Source organism: Lampetra fluviatilis, chromosome 61, assembly GCF_964198595.1.
Source record: "Lampetra fluviatilis chromosome 61, kcLamFluv1.1, whole genome shotgun sequence".
In the NCBI taxonomy this organism is placed as follows: Eukaryota; Metazoa; Chordata; class Hyperoartia; order Petromyzontiformes; family Petromyzontidae; genus Lampetra; species Lampetra fluviatilis.
This window is the reverse complement of record NC_136335.1, coordinates 5,755,914-5,773,397: the sequence shown is the minus strand read 5'-3', so window position 1 is coordinate 5,773,397 and position 17,484 is coordinate 5,755,914. Positions and strand designations below refer to the sequence as shown.

The 17,484-nt window shown below is 47.7% G+C and overlaps 2 protein-coding genes across 2 annotated transcripts; one reads left to right on the top strand and one right to left on the bottom strand.

Moving 5' to 3' along the window:
- Positions 1-246: 246 nt before the first annotated feature.
- LOC144951178 (zona pellucida sperm-binding protein 3-like) lies at positions 247-6,417 on the bottom strand. The gene is made up of 10 exons (XM_078881317.1): positions 6,348-6,417; positions 5,649-5,860; positions 5,100-5,216; positions 4,427-4,526; positions 3,548-3,725; positions 2,801-2,936; positions 2,608-2,702; positions 1,771-1,865; positions 1,231-1,359; positions 247-377 (listed from the first exon to the last, which is right to left on the bottom strand). Exons 1-10 carry the CDS (start codon positions 6,400-6,402, stop codon positions 247-249), a joined length of 1,248 nt encoding a protein of 415 aa, XP_078737443.1. The 5' UTR covers positions 6,403-6,417.
- Positions 6,418-6,763: 346 nt separating this feature from the next.
- Positions 6,764-15,211, top strand: LOC144951314 (zona pellucida sperm-binding protein 4-like). The gene is made up of 13 exons (XM_078881523.1): positions 6,764-6,801; positions 7,197-7,270; positions 8,125-8,214; positions 9,041-9,162; positions 10,550-10,664; positions 11,277-11,411; positions 11,594-11,772; positions 12,102-12,199; positions 12,608-12,735; positions 13,646-13,835; positions 14,299-14,434; positions 14,577-14,670; positions 14,952-15,211. The coding sequence occupies exons 1-13, from the start codon at positions 6,764-6,766 to the stop codon at positions 15,209-15,211; spliced, it is 1,659 nt and encodes a 552-aa protein (XP_078737649.1).
- The last annotated feature ends 2,273 nt before the right edge of the window (positions 15,212-17,484 follow it).

Genomic DNA, 17,484 nt, shown 5'->3' with positions numbered 1-17,484 from the left:
ATGGACAACAATGACTGCCAGTTTGGACAATTGGGAAGGTTAAAAAAAAACATTTGCCATTATTATTAGGTACATCCTACTAGTCCTGGCACGCATGAATTGGAGACCACAATTGTTTCCATGCTCACCCTCATGAACTGGGCTATGGTGTGGTTACACAAAGTGCTCGAAACGCCAAGCAAAGACCCCACAAGAGAAGTAATGCACCAGTTTTATTTATCACAACTTAAGCAAAGCAACTGAAGATCAGAAGCTCGTTTGCAATCCCTTTGAAGGAGTCGTGTGACGCCTCTTCGAAACAAACAAAGCCACCGTGGCGCTTGCTGCGACAGCCATCACCAGCGCAGCCACTCCCAGACCAAGGACGGGAGCAGCACCTGTAAAATAACAATTGAAAGAAAGGGCTGGTGGGTAACTGCAGAGCCGTAAAGCAAGGGTTTCCACATGCTGGAGGTTGTGGGGGCATTTGACCTATCCAAGTATTTGGTCAAGGTGTGAAAGGTGTACTGTTCAAATTTGTCACTCACCAAGGTTTGCCATTTAACACTGGTGGATGGCTTTACTTCAGCACGTCACACATCTTATGTTATTAAAAAACCCATCACAAATATCATATTAGGTATGTTAAACAAATTGAGATGTTAAACATTTACATCTGACGACCAAAGCACATTTAAGGAGGATCATGGCAATATATGTTGGTCATACCTTTTAGGGCACTGCTGTAATATCCGTGTTTTGTACCTTTTCATCTTATTGGGGAAAGGGGTTGTAGTTGGATGTCATAGGCCCTTTCAAAGGAGTAAGAAAGCAGACTTCGAAAAACAAATTGCTTCCTCCCCAAATTGCAAAAGTTCCGTATAGAGATTAAGTATTACAGACTGCCAATCCATGAGGTCAACCTTGAAGCGTCATTGCCTCATGGGATGTCCTGGTTTTAAATTAAGTCTGCATTAACCGCACGCACTTTTGGTGAACATGCTCCTTTTGTATAGGTATCATCTTTGAAACGGATTGGTCTACACCAGAGACAACCTTCTTCATGGGCTAGTCCGAGTCAAACCAGAAAACGTCAAAAGGCAAACAGTACAACGACAATCCATGCATCAGAGCATTTATATCCCTGGGCGAGCAGATGCATCATGGGACCTTTTTGCCAGTATCAAAGTATGAGAAATAGCTTTTAAGAGACTGGAAAAAATGTGCCATGAAAGAATCTGGTAGCTTTACCTTTGGATGCAGATGTAGAAACCCGTGTCTGCTGCGGTTTTGCAGGGCTGCTTGGCTCAGCACCATCTGAGAAGGGCTTGGCAATCACGATGGGGCCCAGCATCACATCTTCCACCGCATACGACGGTCCTGAGTGAGAGGACCACATTAGTAATGTGGCGAAGGCCCAGGCTTAAGCCCATACACAACTGATGATGATTGCTTGTGTTGCAATCCAAACGTCATGAGAATTTTAGTGTTTAATTTTTTTTTATTTCCCTTCTACGTGTCTTTACCGAAAAAAAACAATAATATGGATCCCTGCAGTCACAAACGCTTTAAATCGAAATTATTTCCATTTAGTTTACTTTGCACATTACTTATTTCAATCGCGATGCCTCCATTCCTGATTGCCACCTACCTAACACCATTATTTAGGCAAGGCTTACATAGTGAATGTCGCAGTTTGGCTTTTCTGACACTTTCCAAGAACGTAACTCCTTTCATATTCAAGGGTTTTCTGTACAAGACTAAATGGCTGAATACGACGGTTGTACTCACCAGTCACTGCTGCCACATCCCTGCGCCTTCTTCCACTGGGGCACGTGGACTCGCAGCAGCTGCACACCGAGTCCGAGCCATCAGCAGAGACCCACCTGCATTGCACACAAACGTCGTCTGTAGTTACACAGGCAATGCTCACTCGTATCCGTTCACATTTGAGAAAAGTGCCGATTGAGCACCCGTTCAGGGCAAGCAACGTACAGTGGTGTACCATTTGGCCAGCATCACGGTCGACCAGACCGATAGCGACAATACCACTCGATGGGAGCAATGGCCAGGAATACAATTCTGGGCGTAATTGTGTTGAACTGTATGACGGCACCCGACCTGTAGAGTCCGAGCCTTATAGGAAAGTACTGAAAGTATTTGTAGCATGAAGGGAAAGTCTGTGACCAGGACCACTTCCAATGTTGTTACACACCAGCCCTGGTGATCAGCTTGAGGAAAAAAAAAATATACAAAGGCGAGGCTCCGTTGATGCTCCCGACATTAGCCACGAGTGAGATTTGAACTCTCGCTACGAGGCTGAGATTTTTCAAAAGGAGCTCAAACGAATGACAGATGTCGATTGCAGGCTGCTACACCTGTTGCTAAACTCAAGACAAGTGCAGGCTATGACCAATAATCACCTGAATACATCTAAACAAGAGAAGACCCGTGGGACTGCACAGGAAATGTAATACCAGTTGCAGCTAGAAACCAGTCAGCTCTCAGGGATATTAGTTAAGCACACAGTAATAATAATATGTAGCCCACATGCAAGGCATGGATTGAGCTATTGGATGGAAGACACTGAAAAACAAATTGCTGGGCAATGCAAGGAAGCAGACCAACCTGTATGCAGCCGAGGGGCTGTAGGTGCAAGCTTTATTGACAGCCGTAGGAGATGTAGCAACATCTGCAACCTTCAGCTGGCAGAAGACGAAAACCTGGACCGAGAAGAGGAAGATGGTTATTACTCAACCACACTGCCTACCACGTGGCTAAAAAGGTGGTTTCTGTAGAAGCCTGCATGACAGTAGATCACCTGATCGCCATTGTTGGTCAACGTCGCAAGGAAGCGGAAGGAATCGATGAAGAAGCGAAGGACGTTGTCACTTTGCCGGAGCAGGAACCCAGACGTAAGGTGAGCATCATACGAGACTTTGCCATCCACCAGACACCTGCACAGGCACCGTAGATGTACGACACGTGACTTTACATAGGGCAGGCCAGCAGAAAGCCAGCGCTAGGAGATGTAGTACTCCTCTTCCACTGTATAATACGGCACAGAGGGTGCGCCAAGCCCACCTCTTAAGGGGCAAGGGGCTCCCCCTCACACTCGCAAACCAAATCAGTCACCGATGACGCACATTGACCACATCTCTCATCAGTAATGTACCGACAGACACATGATAACAGGTCCCTGCGGGGTGGGCTGGTAGGAACGAATAACCAAAGAATATAAACATAATGTATTATGACACTTGTTTAGCCAGGAAAGCCTCAGAGAGTGTTAAGGTTTTTGTAGGGTCCTGCCAAGTGTTTGCAGTAGGGGGCGATGTTGCTACACCTAATCGGACATCGGACGGACGGAATAATCTATTGTAGGCTGGTTCACTTCGTTCCTACCAGTAAAAATCATTAACCATACACCTGGTCAGGCTTAACCATCAGAGCAAGATTCAGCGGCATTCCAAGGTCAGGCTCTGTTATATACTCAAGCAGTGGAATGCCACCTTTAAAGACAAGGAACATAAACATTCATTAGGTGGGATTAAGAGAGAAATCTCACCCAGAGTTAGAAATTATCTGGTAGCTGAGGGGAGAGTTTCTGTCGGGAACCGGGGTTGCAAAGCAGCTGACCACGAAGATCCGGAGTGGAACGTGGTTCAGTGTCTGCACGCTCGCCTCGACATGCAGAGTCTGGCCCAGCTGGTATACGGTGGAAGGTCGCGCCACACTCCAGTCGTCTTTATAAAAGGAAACACAATTAGACAACTTCAAAAACACAATTGCCAAGGCTGAGTGCAGACTAAAAGCACAACCAGGAAAGTGCTTGCTCACGCCACTGCTTGTGGAAGAAACCAAGATAAATCATGGGACCTCCTTTGTCAGTACCAAAATGAGAATAGGTTTCCCTTTTTTCTGGCAACAGGTGTTAAGATGCTAAAACAGCAAACTGAAACGTTTTACAAATGAATAATGTCTGCATTAACCACAAAATGTGGTCAGAATGCAAATAAAAAACGGATAATCTATGCATCATCTTTGAAACTCATTTGGTGGAAACCAGAGACAGCTTTCTTTCTGGCAGAGTATTTCGTCTCGACAGAAAGCCGTCTGGTGTGGACCAATCAGTTTCAAAGACAATGCATATATTATCAGTTGTTTTGTTTGCATTCTAACCACAATTAGTGGTTAATGCAGACACGATTCCTTGTAAAAAAAAGTTCAGTTTGGCGTTTTAACATCTTAACACCACAGTTTTGGTTCCAGAAAAAAAGGGGTAAACCTATTCTTTAACCTAAAATAAAGTTTAGGGACCTCGGGCATATATCTGGTCTATTCTTCAATACCAAGCACACATCTTGAAGGGGTTATAGTCTAAATTGCCATCCTGGTAGTAGCCATGTGCATAATAGGCAATCAACGTCCTCACATCACCACTGACCGGTCATGAGCCTCAGCGTGAAGCTCAGCTGCTGTTGCATAACCTTGGCGCTGCTGAAGGGGATCCATGTGGGTTTGATGGCATTGCTGGACACGTTCCCCTTCCTGCAGTCAGGAAGAGATCGGGCACACATTCTCTACAAAGAGCAGAGGTGGGGGATGCTCAACTGCACCAATTTGTGACCAGATTATTATTGCAATGTCGTTAACAGCTTACAACGAATAGACAAGCGAAGAGATACAGAACGATATTTTCAGAGTATATTTAACATCGCAACTTGCAAGACTTTTATCCGACGAGGACCAAATAAGAGTAAAGTAGACGACTTGGGGGAATGGAGTATAATTAAGGGAACCGTGGTTCACACAGTATGCAATGCATGCACCACTTCAGGCGTGGACACTTGCAAGGCTTGATATTTGAGGCAGGCCATGACAGGCGTTTGAAGTGAACCCATCAGTAAAGTTGCCACTTAAAAACCCCCACGACAGACAGCACAGGGAGACTTTCCATCGGTGGATTAACTCACCGACATTGGCTTTATTGCAATTAAGGCCTCGCAAAGCTAAAGCACACGCAACGGCACATAATTTTTAAAGACAGTGGTAGAATTGTAAACAGTTTAGCTGGACTTCAAAATTAAGAAAATGTCAACAAGAGACTGCTGGTGAACTCGCCTGGGATAGCGGCAAACGACCGGCACGGCGACGTAGTTTGTGCGGATAATGCCCGTGTTGGACGTGGGGCGGTAGTAGAGGTAGTTCTCGTAAGACAGCAGCTCTGCACTCGTCTAAGAAGGGAGGAAGACGTGGGGTTTATTACCCATTGCAATACTAGCAGAATAATAATTTAAAAAAAAAGCTCAAACACCTTGGTGAAAGACCCAATGCAGCTGTTCCTTGGTTTAAATAATTCACCTCGCTCATGTCACCCATAAAAAAACACCCACACAAACCATGGCAAACGCAGATTCCCAATGTATTATGGAAGAATAAAAACGCTCTAATGTACGACTGGTCAACCAGAACGGACTTTAACATAATAATGCAATGACCGATCTACAAATACCAAGGGGATTTCAAAGCGATACTCCCCGCTGTTATTGAAAAAGTCTGGCTTGACTCGAATGCGGAATTGTAATACTTCTGCACCTATACTCGACAAAAACATAAAGCAGTTGGATTGCGCAGATTATGTTACAGCAGCATTAGCAGCCAGTTACCTGGAGGCTGCTGCCACAGCTTTCCAGTGCGTAGAGGAAGGTCACCGTCCCAGCAAGGGCGTCGCTCCCAGTGACGGGGCAGGCTGGTACTCCCAGGGACAGGTCACTCGCCTGGGCCAGGTGACCCGTGCCGAACAGGTCCCTGCTCACGGTCAGCGTGAGCGTCGCCTCGTCACACACCACACTCACCGTGGCGGAGGTGGCCACTGCAGCTGGAAGTGCAGCACGGGAGGAGACGCGAGAGTTACCCAAACAGTGACACAGGTGGTCAGTGAAGCCGTAGAAAGTCTCAGAGCCTCGAGTCAATCATCCACACGGAGCTGCTAATACAAGAGAGTTCGAATTCCCCAGTAGCACCTCAATGAATGTATATACGCGTCACGACAGGTTAAGAATACGTTTTGGCAATCTACTACTGGATCAAGTCTCGCACATTGCGGTCGTCAGTTTGACCATACAGATCAGTACGGGCTGAATTAGGGCAAAGCCCCAGGTCTAGACACATCTCGCCAATGTTAACATTACAGGACGCAAATTCGTGTTCAGGTATATAGAACAGTGAATTAACCACCACGCCACACTACCAAACCCATCGTTAGTACGTGTATATTATGGTGTTCGCATTAGTAAACACGGCAGTTACATTACACGACGAATAAACACGTTTGTAAAATAATCTTTCGACCAAACTCCACTCACCAGAGACAAGACATAACAACCCCAGGACCGAAAACAAAGCCCTCGTGATCTCCATCGCAAGGACAACAAAAAACGGAGACTTAGCACGGCACCAGCAGAGCCAACGCAGCTACTGTCCCGACTCGGGGCTTTTATCTGCGCGCGGCCTCATTCAGTTTCAGTAATGAGCCAATGAACTCCTCCTGCGTACGTGCCGCGTGATTTGCGGTGCAGCTCCTATCCATGCACGTGCGCCGAGATCGAGCAAACCTCTACTGATGAGACAATGAGTGACTCGATCTGCTCTCATAAAATCTCGCTGATTAGACAATGCGTGGGTGGATCTGATCCAATCTGGATCGGGATCGCTGAGGGCTCTCCATATAAAAGGGGTCCATGGCCTAAGGGAAGCGACGCAGCTGATGATTTGTTTTACGATGGCGGCTCTGCGAGTTCTTCTCCTGCTCCTGACCAGGTGAGGAGGCGGAGGGGCGTGCTGAGTGGTGTTCAGGGATGTTCCTCAACAGCACTGGTTAATGAAGTCTTGTGTACGTTTGTAAGAGAGGGCGTTTCCATATCGCTTTGGGTAACTGGCCTGCATGGAGAAATGCATTGAGATAAAAATGTGGAAATGCGGTCCTGAAATGTCTCGCTTGCCCAATTGTGGGTGGTAGGGGTTCCAAAGGTGGCTTTGCGTGGCGCTGTTTACACCAACTCCTTCGTGCACCGTGCTGGCCTTGAATAGGCCCTTCCTAAAATCGCTACAGGGCCACTTCTTTTTTTGTGGAGGGGTTGCGGTGTTTGCCTCTCTCTCTCTCCTCCCCCTGCGTTCTCTCGTCTTGGCGGTCACGTGTCTCGTACTTCCCGCAGCTTCCTCTGCCTGGGCTCCGTCCACGCGAGGCTTCGACAGTCGCTGGGACCGCGGACGCTGGGGGAGCCGAGTGGTAGGGGGCGCTGCTGCTGCTGCTGTCGCCACATGACAACCACATCGCGCATTCTCTCAATACCGCTATCGTGTGTCTGGACACCGCCATGCACAAGACTTTAATGGCGGCGTCTCTCGGTGAACTGGTAAAGCGTTACCGGCGACACGAGTTGCCAACAAGAGCGCTGCCTGGACGAGGTGGAGGGGGGTGAATTTGTTGTGCGCTTGCCGTTGGAGCGGTCACGTGACGCGACGTGATGGCTGCCGTTGGGCATAGGCCGGCACGTGGATAATTAATAATCCTCCAGCGCATGGAAAAGGGGGCGTTCGGGGACATTAACTCTCCCTTGCACGTTCCTTTTTACGATAATAACGCTTTCGAAAAATATGGCTGGTGACTGATTGGCACGGCCCTTGCAACTTTACTTAAAATAGTGAATTGTACAACATTTGACTGCACGACTATACGTAAAACACGCGTGCAAAATCATCATGACCTTGTTCCTTTCCATTATAGTAACAACGAACTGTGCACTCGCGTTGATAATTTGCATATCAGGCTCTACCTTGGCAACTTTCTACTACAATTTCAAGAGTCTAATGCAGGGGTCTACTACCAAAATATCATGTTGCAACCAGCTGCGTCGAAACTGCAGGCTGACGATCCCTGGTGTGAGGTTCATACTGTCCAGTTGTGCACGTGCCTTTTGAATTTGCGCCAAATAAGAACAACACACAACACCTTACATGTGTGCACAGAAAAGTGAAGGTACTGATGTGCGCCCTCCAAGCAACCGTCGCGGGCTGTTTTTTTAATTGCTCCATAAGGTGTAGTTGATGTTGACGTCTCAACTTCTGAACTGCCTCCCCCAGGTCTGCTGAAGCAATGCATCTCCTCCACCCTTGGTTTTTCTGTGGGATGGAGCAGCCCCTCCCACAGTGACTACCGTGTCTTTGTACGGAGTGAGTCCTCGAGCTTTCACTTAAATCGTGATGACATAATTGACATCTTGATCCATTGTATGATTGAATATATGACGCTTCTCATAGATGCTATCAAATTGATTCGAGGATGAAATTCTCTGGCCAGTTTGGTCCCAACTGCTTAGCTTTCGATGTGCTCTAACCTCTCAATTTCTCTTATTCGGTGTCGATTTTAGGTTTTTTTGGTTAACGCTGTGTGGCATGTAATTCGCATGAACGATGGAAACTTTTATCTGGGATTCAAAGCATGATACTGTATTGGCGTCAGGGTTCATTTCCACTAGTCTAATACAGCAGACGACGATAATCAAATCTTATTCTTCCATAGGATAACTGCGTGTGTTTACTCGACGGTGGAATCCCTTATCAATCAATACCACCTCTTGATTGCCTGCACAATGGGCTCTCCCATTCGTTGGAACATTTCATGCAAGGTCGTGACTTCCGTTGTAAACTGAACCTGGTGACTCCTGTCCTACTTTGGTTCTCTCGTCGCATTGTCTGCATTTCCCACGAGTCCTCCGTTGACGACTTGGGAGCTCTTGTCGCTAAATCCGACACGCAGCCTTATTTACTAGCAACTATTAGAAGAGGTCGTTGTGCAGGTTTGGGAGTACCATAATTCCAACAGTGTATTGAGGATCCGGTGTCTTAGAGACGTTCCTGGTGCTGTGGAGATTTCCTATTCGCGTTCACACTGACACCATACTTTGTTGTTCTCCTTGCAGTCGCGCTGCCCACATGAACTTGTGGTGCGTAATCCATCCAAATGCAGGTTTTTTTACTTTGTTTTCGATGTCTCCAGCGGTGCGGAATGAGGCCGTGGATGTGGAGTCTGCGCAGGGGGACTGCGGCTTCTCCATCGCGAGGGACGGTGCTGCGCTCCACTTCACCGCTGCTGGTGATGCCTGCCACGTGCGCGTGGAGGTGAACACGAGGAGACCGTTGTGACTTGCGTCGATGCTAGTACCCGCTGGGACTGCTGTGGTAGTAGCGAAATTGATGTTTCGCAATCCATAACCGATCGGCCATCACGTGCCCACAGATGTTGTCTGGCCAGAATCTAATTTGATTTTGTCTACTCTGGCATTTTCCCCTCCACGTTTGCTTAGCTCGTGCATTTATTTTTAAGTTCCTTCCAAGATTTTGTTTTAGCTCATGCCGTCCACTCTGGAATTTGTTTTCAGATTGTTTGCATTCCTTTTTCAATTTATTCCTACAATGATATTTCGATCATCTCTTGGTGGTAGCGTCTTTAATTCTAGTTTATACAGCAGCTCCTTCTCTTGACTGGTATCCCTGGACAATCAATGCAATGCTCATTCCATATGTCTTATCAAGATCTTGCCATCTTTGTCTTATCAGATTTACCTTGGTTTGCACTTGCCATTTGTGCTCTTGTTCATTGTAGTATGCCATGTCGCTACATTACTCTTTAAACCAATCCTAAGTATCCTTTCTTGCCGCATTGCATTACTTTTTTGTCTTTAGTCTCCGTCTTATCTCTAGCATAAATGTTCTCTTCCGGTGCTTAACGGTAAAGGATTTGCCATCTAGACGTCCATGTCACCAAAGTGGTCACCTTAATAGAGGCAATGTGTGAACGGTTAACTGGTGTTTACATCACACAAAATACACGGCAAAACAAGCTTTCAGTTGATGTATTTCACGCCTGCTAATGGATGCAGCATTCGCGATACTATTCAATGCAAAGAAGGGAATCGGAGCAGTTTGATGCTTGGTATAGAATTAACGGCACTATATATTGCTACAGAAGGTCACTATCCAAGCTGGCCTCTAAGAGACCAACGTAGATGTAAGAAAATATTGCACACGGGGCTTACTTGGACATGTATGATCTACAACAGCAAAATGCAAGTGGCAGACCTAACCAACATACGAGCTTTGTGCCAGAAATATGTGCACTACTTGAGGTTGCTTGCAGAAGCCATGAAAGTCTTGTGAAAGGTGGTAATTTGTGAGTGCTATGTGTGTGGGAAGAGTAATTGCGGTTTTGTGGCAAGCTGAATATGGAAACGGTATTACACACGGAGCAGCGCAGCATCCGTTTGTACAATAACAAGGGTTAACCTGGGAAAGTGGTTTCGGACCCAGGAATGCAACCCCCCCCGACATGCAGTCTACCTGCCATAATTTGGGTGGTAGGTGGTGGCGGGTTTCCCATTTGACAGTTTTACTTGTCATTAACCTGGCCTCACCCAACAATGTCGAATGCACTAAATCTACTGATTTGTTTAAGCCTTCCTGGAGCACTGGCCCCGAGTCCGATGTTGAGGGCTGCTGATTTCACCAGGACGGCAGGAGGAAGATCCAGGTGGAGCTGCAGGAGATGCGGCAGGGGCTGAATGGACTCGTCTGGGCTTTCACCATCGACTGCCCTGAGAACCTAAGATCGGCGAGGGCTGGAGGTGAGTACCATTGATTTGACTCTGCTAATCGGACCCACAGACTGCACTACCTGTGACTTGGTGCTCTAGAATGGGTCTGCTGGGTCAACAGCTGCCTTTCTGTTTCGACCTAGATCATCTCTCCTGGTGCTTTTGCAATAATGCGCTTGCATTTCCTGCAGATGCGTTTCATGCCCTTGGCTTTTACTGGACAAACTTGCAGCTTGAATCCTTTTCTGATGCACTTTCCCCCAATGGCTGATTGCAATAGTTGCACCATATAAACGCGTTTTTCCTAATGCACTGCTGGTTGGTGCTGCCTTGGGTCGTGAGGGTTAATTTGACCATGCTTCACCACGCTGCTCCTTGTTGGCTGTGGTTGAGTGGCACTAACCTTCAATGCAACAAATTGTGCTGCACTGCCAGAGCCTTTTGCAGCCAGTGAGCAACGTGTTTGCCCATCTTTGCAGTACACTCAACCCTGCTCCGCTTCTGAGATTGCGTGCATTGCCCGGGTGATTTGGTCATGTGCCAAGTAACACTCCTTAACATACGTGGCTCAAACGATGCCGTTTTATTTTAAGTACGTGTGGGGTTTTGTACGATGACCTGTTGTGCTCCTGCTGCTATTAGAGATCGCCACGTGCTCTGGTCAGAGCAGGAACTTCCCATGCAACTCTGTGCAGAGTGTCCTGAGCGCGGACGTCTGTGCACAGAGTGGCTGCTGCTACGACCCCACTCTACGCCGCTGCTTCTACAGTGAAGCTGGTACGTAGCTGACTCAAAACAGAGGTTCCATCATTCACTACCTAAACTAGGCTCCTGCTTTGAGGTTCTATGTTGGCACAGTAGCATCCTGCTGTGCTGCTTCCCTGGATTTGTTCCATCACCACGGTCTACATGGGGCATCTTTCGTGATTCACCATACCCTCCCGCCATGCTCCACCCAGTGTGCACCACAGATGGGCGCTTTGTGGTGCCCGTGTCTCGGAACCTAACGTCTCCGCCGCTGGACCTGAGCACCGTGCACCTGACTGGCGGTAGCAGTGCGCAGTGCAGCCCCGTGCTAGTGTCTGCAGACCTTGCAGTCTTTGACGTACCCATGGCAGCGTGTGGTGCCACTGTGCAGGTAATGGGCTCCTGGACTCTGCTTTGCCCTGCCCCCATCCTGATGCTTGTTGTTTGACCTTGTTGAAGTGCTGCATCGGGACCCTTCACTATGCACAACTCCTTGATGTGCAGAGCACAATCATGCACGAGTTGATGAAGAACAACAGGGTCACTTTATGATTGAGTTTCAAATGAATCGAGTGCCAAAGCAGAATTTAGGGGGATTCTAATATAATTTGTAGCTAATTGTGAACAATTTGGACTCTTGGCCAGTACCACTTATCATTCTTCTACTTGATCACTCGATGGCATTATCGTTTTGTGTCGACTACTTTGTGGTGTGTCCAGTGGAGTGGGCAGGAGCTCGTGTACGAGTTGCTGTTGGTCTCCGAGCGGGAGCTCTGCGTTGATGGAAGCGTCGCCATCACCAAGTCATCCACATACAAGTAAGCACTGCCACCACCCCTCTGCAAGTGCTGTGCTCATGAGGGTCAAGCATGAGTCTTGCAGAGGAGACCCACCCCCATCAATGGCCACTGTCCCTGCGACATTAAATATTTGCAGCATATGCCAGCAGAACCGTGACCAAGCTGTGCTTCCATATTCAACGATTTAATTATTAAATTGGGACATTCGACGCACAAGGGCGACTTTTCCTCGTCACAGGATCTTTAACATCTTGTAGTAGGAATATGGTTAATGGCTAATGTAAACGCGGTATTAACCAAGGTGGGGGTCCCTTCACTGGTACATCTGCAAAACACCCTATCGGTCTGCTGTGTAGCTCCTGCAATCTATTGCTGCCGTGAGGGCATTGTGCATGCCTTTTGGCTGGTGGTGTGTGTTTTTACCAGGATGGTTCTTCAATGCCGCTTCCTTGGAAGTGGAGACCTGCAGCTTCGAGTGCAGGTGAGCACTCTGCCACCGCCACCTCCAGCCACGGCCACTGGGCCCCTCTCCCTGCTGCTCCAGGTCTTCACTGGTGAGTACTGCTCTCTCCGACACCCTGTGCAGCTCTAAATGGACAAATGCCACCTTGAACACGGGTTGATGTCGCTCTACCCAGGGAAGACTTGGGTCTGTATTAGCTCTGACTCGAAGCCAGCTGAAAGCCATGATTATTTTAGCCATTGCTCGGCTAGGAGCTCAACCCTGGTTTAATTTCCACTGATTGCAGGCTGCATGCGATTTTTGAATGCATTCATCGGCATGGCTGCTGGACTTGAACTGCAAACGGATGACGTGCTAGGCTGTGCTGCCAGTGTTGTGAACCTGGCAACAGAGTTCATAATTAGCCATAAGGGAACTAGAACGACTTGCACATTATCCATGGTACGACATGTAACTTCAAATGCTAATTTCTGCTGAGGTTTTGAATCTAGCAGCTATTGGCTTGAAACCATGTTGGTGTGGGGCCGACATTGAACGGGATGACAATGCCCCTATCAATCAAAACGGTCTCTTTGAGGGCATTGTTTACAGGAAAATTGGACTGGCTTTCTTAGCCTCATTCGTCAGATCACAATTGCTTGAACGAATTGCTATCAATAGCTTCATTGGTTACCAATTGGCTAAAAATGGGACTAGAACTTTGCCAACTGTTAGCACCCGATTCCCGTCCCTCCGTGTGAAATGGTGGCCCCTTACAGCATCTACAGACATTTAGATGCCGTTGTATGTAGGTGAGGCTCACAGAATGTTATTCTAAAAATACAAATAAAATATAAACCACGATTTTTATGCCAGGAACATGTTGAGATGTGCACTAGTTCAATTCAAAAGTGATGCGCACGTTTTAGGGGTTTTGTGCTTTACCTTGTCCAATGTGCTCTAAACAGGTCCTTTACACCACTAATCCACATACATTGTGAACCATGTCTGAACGGTGCCAGACAACTCCTACACCACGCCGTACCAGCCCTGGCAGTACCCACTGGTAACGCTTCTGGGAACGCCGCTCTACGTGCAGGCGTCACTGCTGCACCGCTCTGACCCCACGCTGGTGCTCTTCCTGAAGGACTGCTGGGCCACGCCCACGACAGATGCCACCGATCCCACGCAGTGGAAGCTTGTGGTGGATGGGTGAGGCTGGGCGGGGTAGTGCTCTCTCTGCCACAGCAGAGCCTGCAGAGGCAACCTGGTTTTTGAGGCATTGGTTGTCTCTTTTTCTTCCCCCACGTAAGCAGAGTTGTGCTAATTACGTCCCCTTGTTAATGACAACGGTTCGTGTAATGGTGACTATCAAGTACTGTCTAAGCAAGATTGCAGTGCCATCCCCAAATGTCGATGGCCACTGCTCCTTTGGTTCTGGATGTTAACACAGCCACCCTCTGCCTCCCAGAGCTGGTGGTTTGTACAATGCCCGACTACATGCAGTGATGGTTGCATTGCACCGATGCACTGAATATTGGCATTTGGGCTGCCTTGCTAGTCGTGAGCATGTCTTGACTAAAGCTGCCCTTCATCCTTGCGTGCAGATTTAAATAAAAATGCATGCATTCAATCTTCTTTGAATTGAGGGTAAACGGCACTTTTTCTTGTGCAGCTGCCCCGTGCAGTCTCCTTGTTGCAGTGTGTTCTTCCCTGGTGTTGCTGACCTGCCACTGCCTTCTCACTACAAGCGTCTGGCACTCCAGGCCTTCGCCTTCATGAACTCTGACCGCAGCACCACCCGTGACCTCGTGAGTGCCCGATTCTTTTCATCCATTGAAAACCAGGTCACATGGAAGGATGACGTGTACTGTGTACAACTGGAGGGCAAAAGGACTACCTAAAAACATGGAAACCTTTACTTACCGGAGCGATGCATTCTGTCTGCCACAGGTTTACCTGCACTGCTCTCTTGTGGTGTGCGACAGCTCCAGCCCCAACTTCCTCACCGAGTGCAATCGGCAGTGTGGACAGACCAGGCGCTACAGTGAGCAGCACCACCGCGACCTATTGAATATTTTGTGCTTGTTTACCCAGAAAAGCCTCGCAGAGTAACGATTTTTCAAGAGGACGAAGGGGTTTTAATGTTGCTATGTTATCGTTTATATTTAAAGTGCATTTGCTGTGACCTTTGCAGACTGGTTTCACAACCCGTGGCATGCCACAATTACCTTCTCGTTTGATTTTTTTTTTCTGGGGAACTTGACCTGCGCATATGATGTCCTTTCGTATGGGCCAGTTGTCATCAACCGATTTCTATTATTCCAGAGCGCAACGCCATCTCTGACGCTTCCAGCGTGGTAGGAAAGCACGTGGTGTCACTGCAGGGCCCCGTGCTCTTTGAAGAAGCTTCTGTTAACGACGCTGCTCTGCTGTTGCTGGAGGCTCCCTCCTCATCGTGGGCCTCTGCTGGGACTCTGTCCTTTCTCCTCGTCATTGCCACAGCCGTCATTGCTCTCCTGTCTGCTGCCATTGCCGTGAGGAGGCACAGGAGCCGGGCTGTGGCGCTCGATGGGAGTGGCTATTGATGACTACTTGTGATTGCTGGCACTTGCGTGTCTTGCTGACCATTGTCAAATAAAATTCTTAAATTCGCTACTGTTCTGACCTTTCACGAGGATTGTATGTGTGCAATATGTAGGCAGTGTTAGTGCTGCATTTGGCCACGTTTCTTCCCCAAGGCAAGTCCCTCGATAGCAGCAACGTGTACCAAGGTTTAGGCCTTTGGCTTCAAACAAGATCACCTTGCCATGCTTAAAGAATCTGAATCCAGGTTTCTTTAATTTATGACCTAATGAATCCTTTTTCCCCAAACACGCAAATGTGGACATTATGTTCAAGAGACACTTTTTTCTGTCACACTAACAAACTATTTCAAAGGAACATCAAGAATGTGGGGCAAGGGGGGAGAAACGGAATACTGCCAACTTTAACTAGCTTTAAGTAAAGGTTGGGTTGACCTTGGTTGTAGCAATACAAAGCATCTGTCTACATTGCCAAAAGTGCTCTGCCCCTGGAAAAGACAACCACAACGCTAATGGAGGCTTGACTAGACATTGTTTGTGGCCTTGTGCACAAGTGGCGTGTTGCTTCAGATCCCTGGGTTCTGAAGCAGTGACGCATCCGTCTATCTGCATTGGGGTGAATGCTGGATAAACTCTGCCTCCTCGATTCGTCAACGTTTAACTCCTTGGGCATGACCACCAGAGGCGTAGCTAGGATATTTTGCGCCCGGGGACGAACTATAAAATTGGCGCCCCCCCCCCCCCCCCCCGTTTAATCACATTTCCTATTACATCGAATAAGGAATAACAATTTAAATTTTAATGAAACATTGTATTTAAAGAGGCAAATTTATAGAAATTATATCACATGGCTCACTCTGTCACTGTCGTAGACTGGTTGACATAGTCTACAAAAGATAAATTTTTCTTGATTTCACTGTCGCAAACTGGTCAATCACGTAATCAAAATCTGTTTTTTTTCCAATGTTTCGCTTTCAACGCTAAGAAGAGGAAGATCGCTGAGACAATCTTGTCCCATTGAAGCACGCAAATACGACAATTTTCAATTTGCTGAACGACTGCTCACAGCTTGCAATTGAAACTGCTATTGTTAATACAATTTGCAGTGAAATTCGCAAATTCGGAAATATGTCTCCATAAAACTAAGAAGCTCCAAAGGATTGTCTGGTAGAACTTCTTACTGAGCAGCATTTTGCAATCTCCAATTTCTGTGAAAAGTTCGTGGCCATTGATGTCGGTGTCATAGAAATTTCCAAAATCTGCAATTTCGACGAATTGCATTGACATCTGTGTCGGATAGAAGAGTTTTGACGTCCAGCAGAAATCCATATTTTGTGTTCAGGTCTTTTAGTCGTTAAAGCCGTGTTGACATCTCCTGTTGAAGTCGATAAAATACACTCTTCATAACGCGTACAATTTCTTCTGCTGAAAGTCCTGCATCTCTTGCCAGTTCTCCTGGCATCTTCTTCTGTCCACATCTATCCCCCAGGCTGTGCATCTTGTTTTGGCGTTTTCTACAGCAACTTGGCTCAAATCATCACGAACGTGACAAATTCATGCTCCAAAGATTCAAGATCAGTTGCTGCTTCCTTGAAGTTCATAGTAGGATCCTGTTGTATCTATGCCCCGTTTTCCAAAAATTCCTGTAAGAGCTTCTGAACACGATACATTTTTCCAAGAATGACATTCTAGAAATTTAATAAAACTATGAAGTTAAAATGTAATACGCATGCCTGTGTAGTACCGTTGAGGACGCGTGGACACCCGAGTAGAGGCACACGTATTTATTTCACAACAGTCACTGGGGACATACAGTACTGGAGGGGGTATCGGCCCCCTCACCCGGATAGCTGGGAACACACGGCTAGCTACCCCTAGCCTGCCTCCTAATCCTCCAATTACTGGGCTAGGGGAGGCTGTCTGGCCCGACACTAGTCAGTCGGGCTACGGTACCCGGAGTCCCAGAGTCCTGGCTCTGGTTCACGGGACCACGCCGCTGGCTCGGTCCTGCGCGGCCCTGACAAGGGCGCGTCCCAGGGGAGTCCAGGGCTCTAGCTAGGCAGTCTTCGGTCTTCAAGAGTTTACTTAAACATTCTGCCCCGAGCCCTCTGACACATCCCCCTTTATACTCCACCCCCGCTGAGGGGTGGGGCCCCGGGCTGCCTGGTGCGGACGTCGTTGAGAGCACCCCCCCCCCCCCGTGCACTCACGTAGCCCCGCCCACTGTGTTTGTTTCCCATAAGCTGCCATGCATAACGGCTCTCTCTCTAACACCC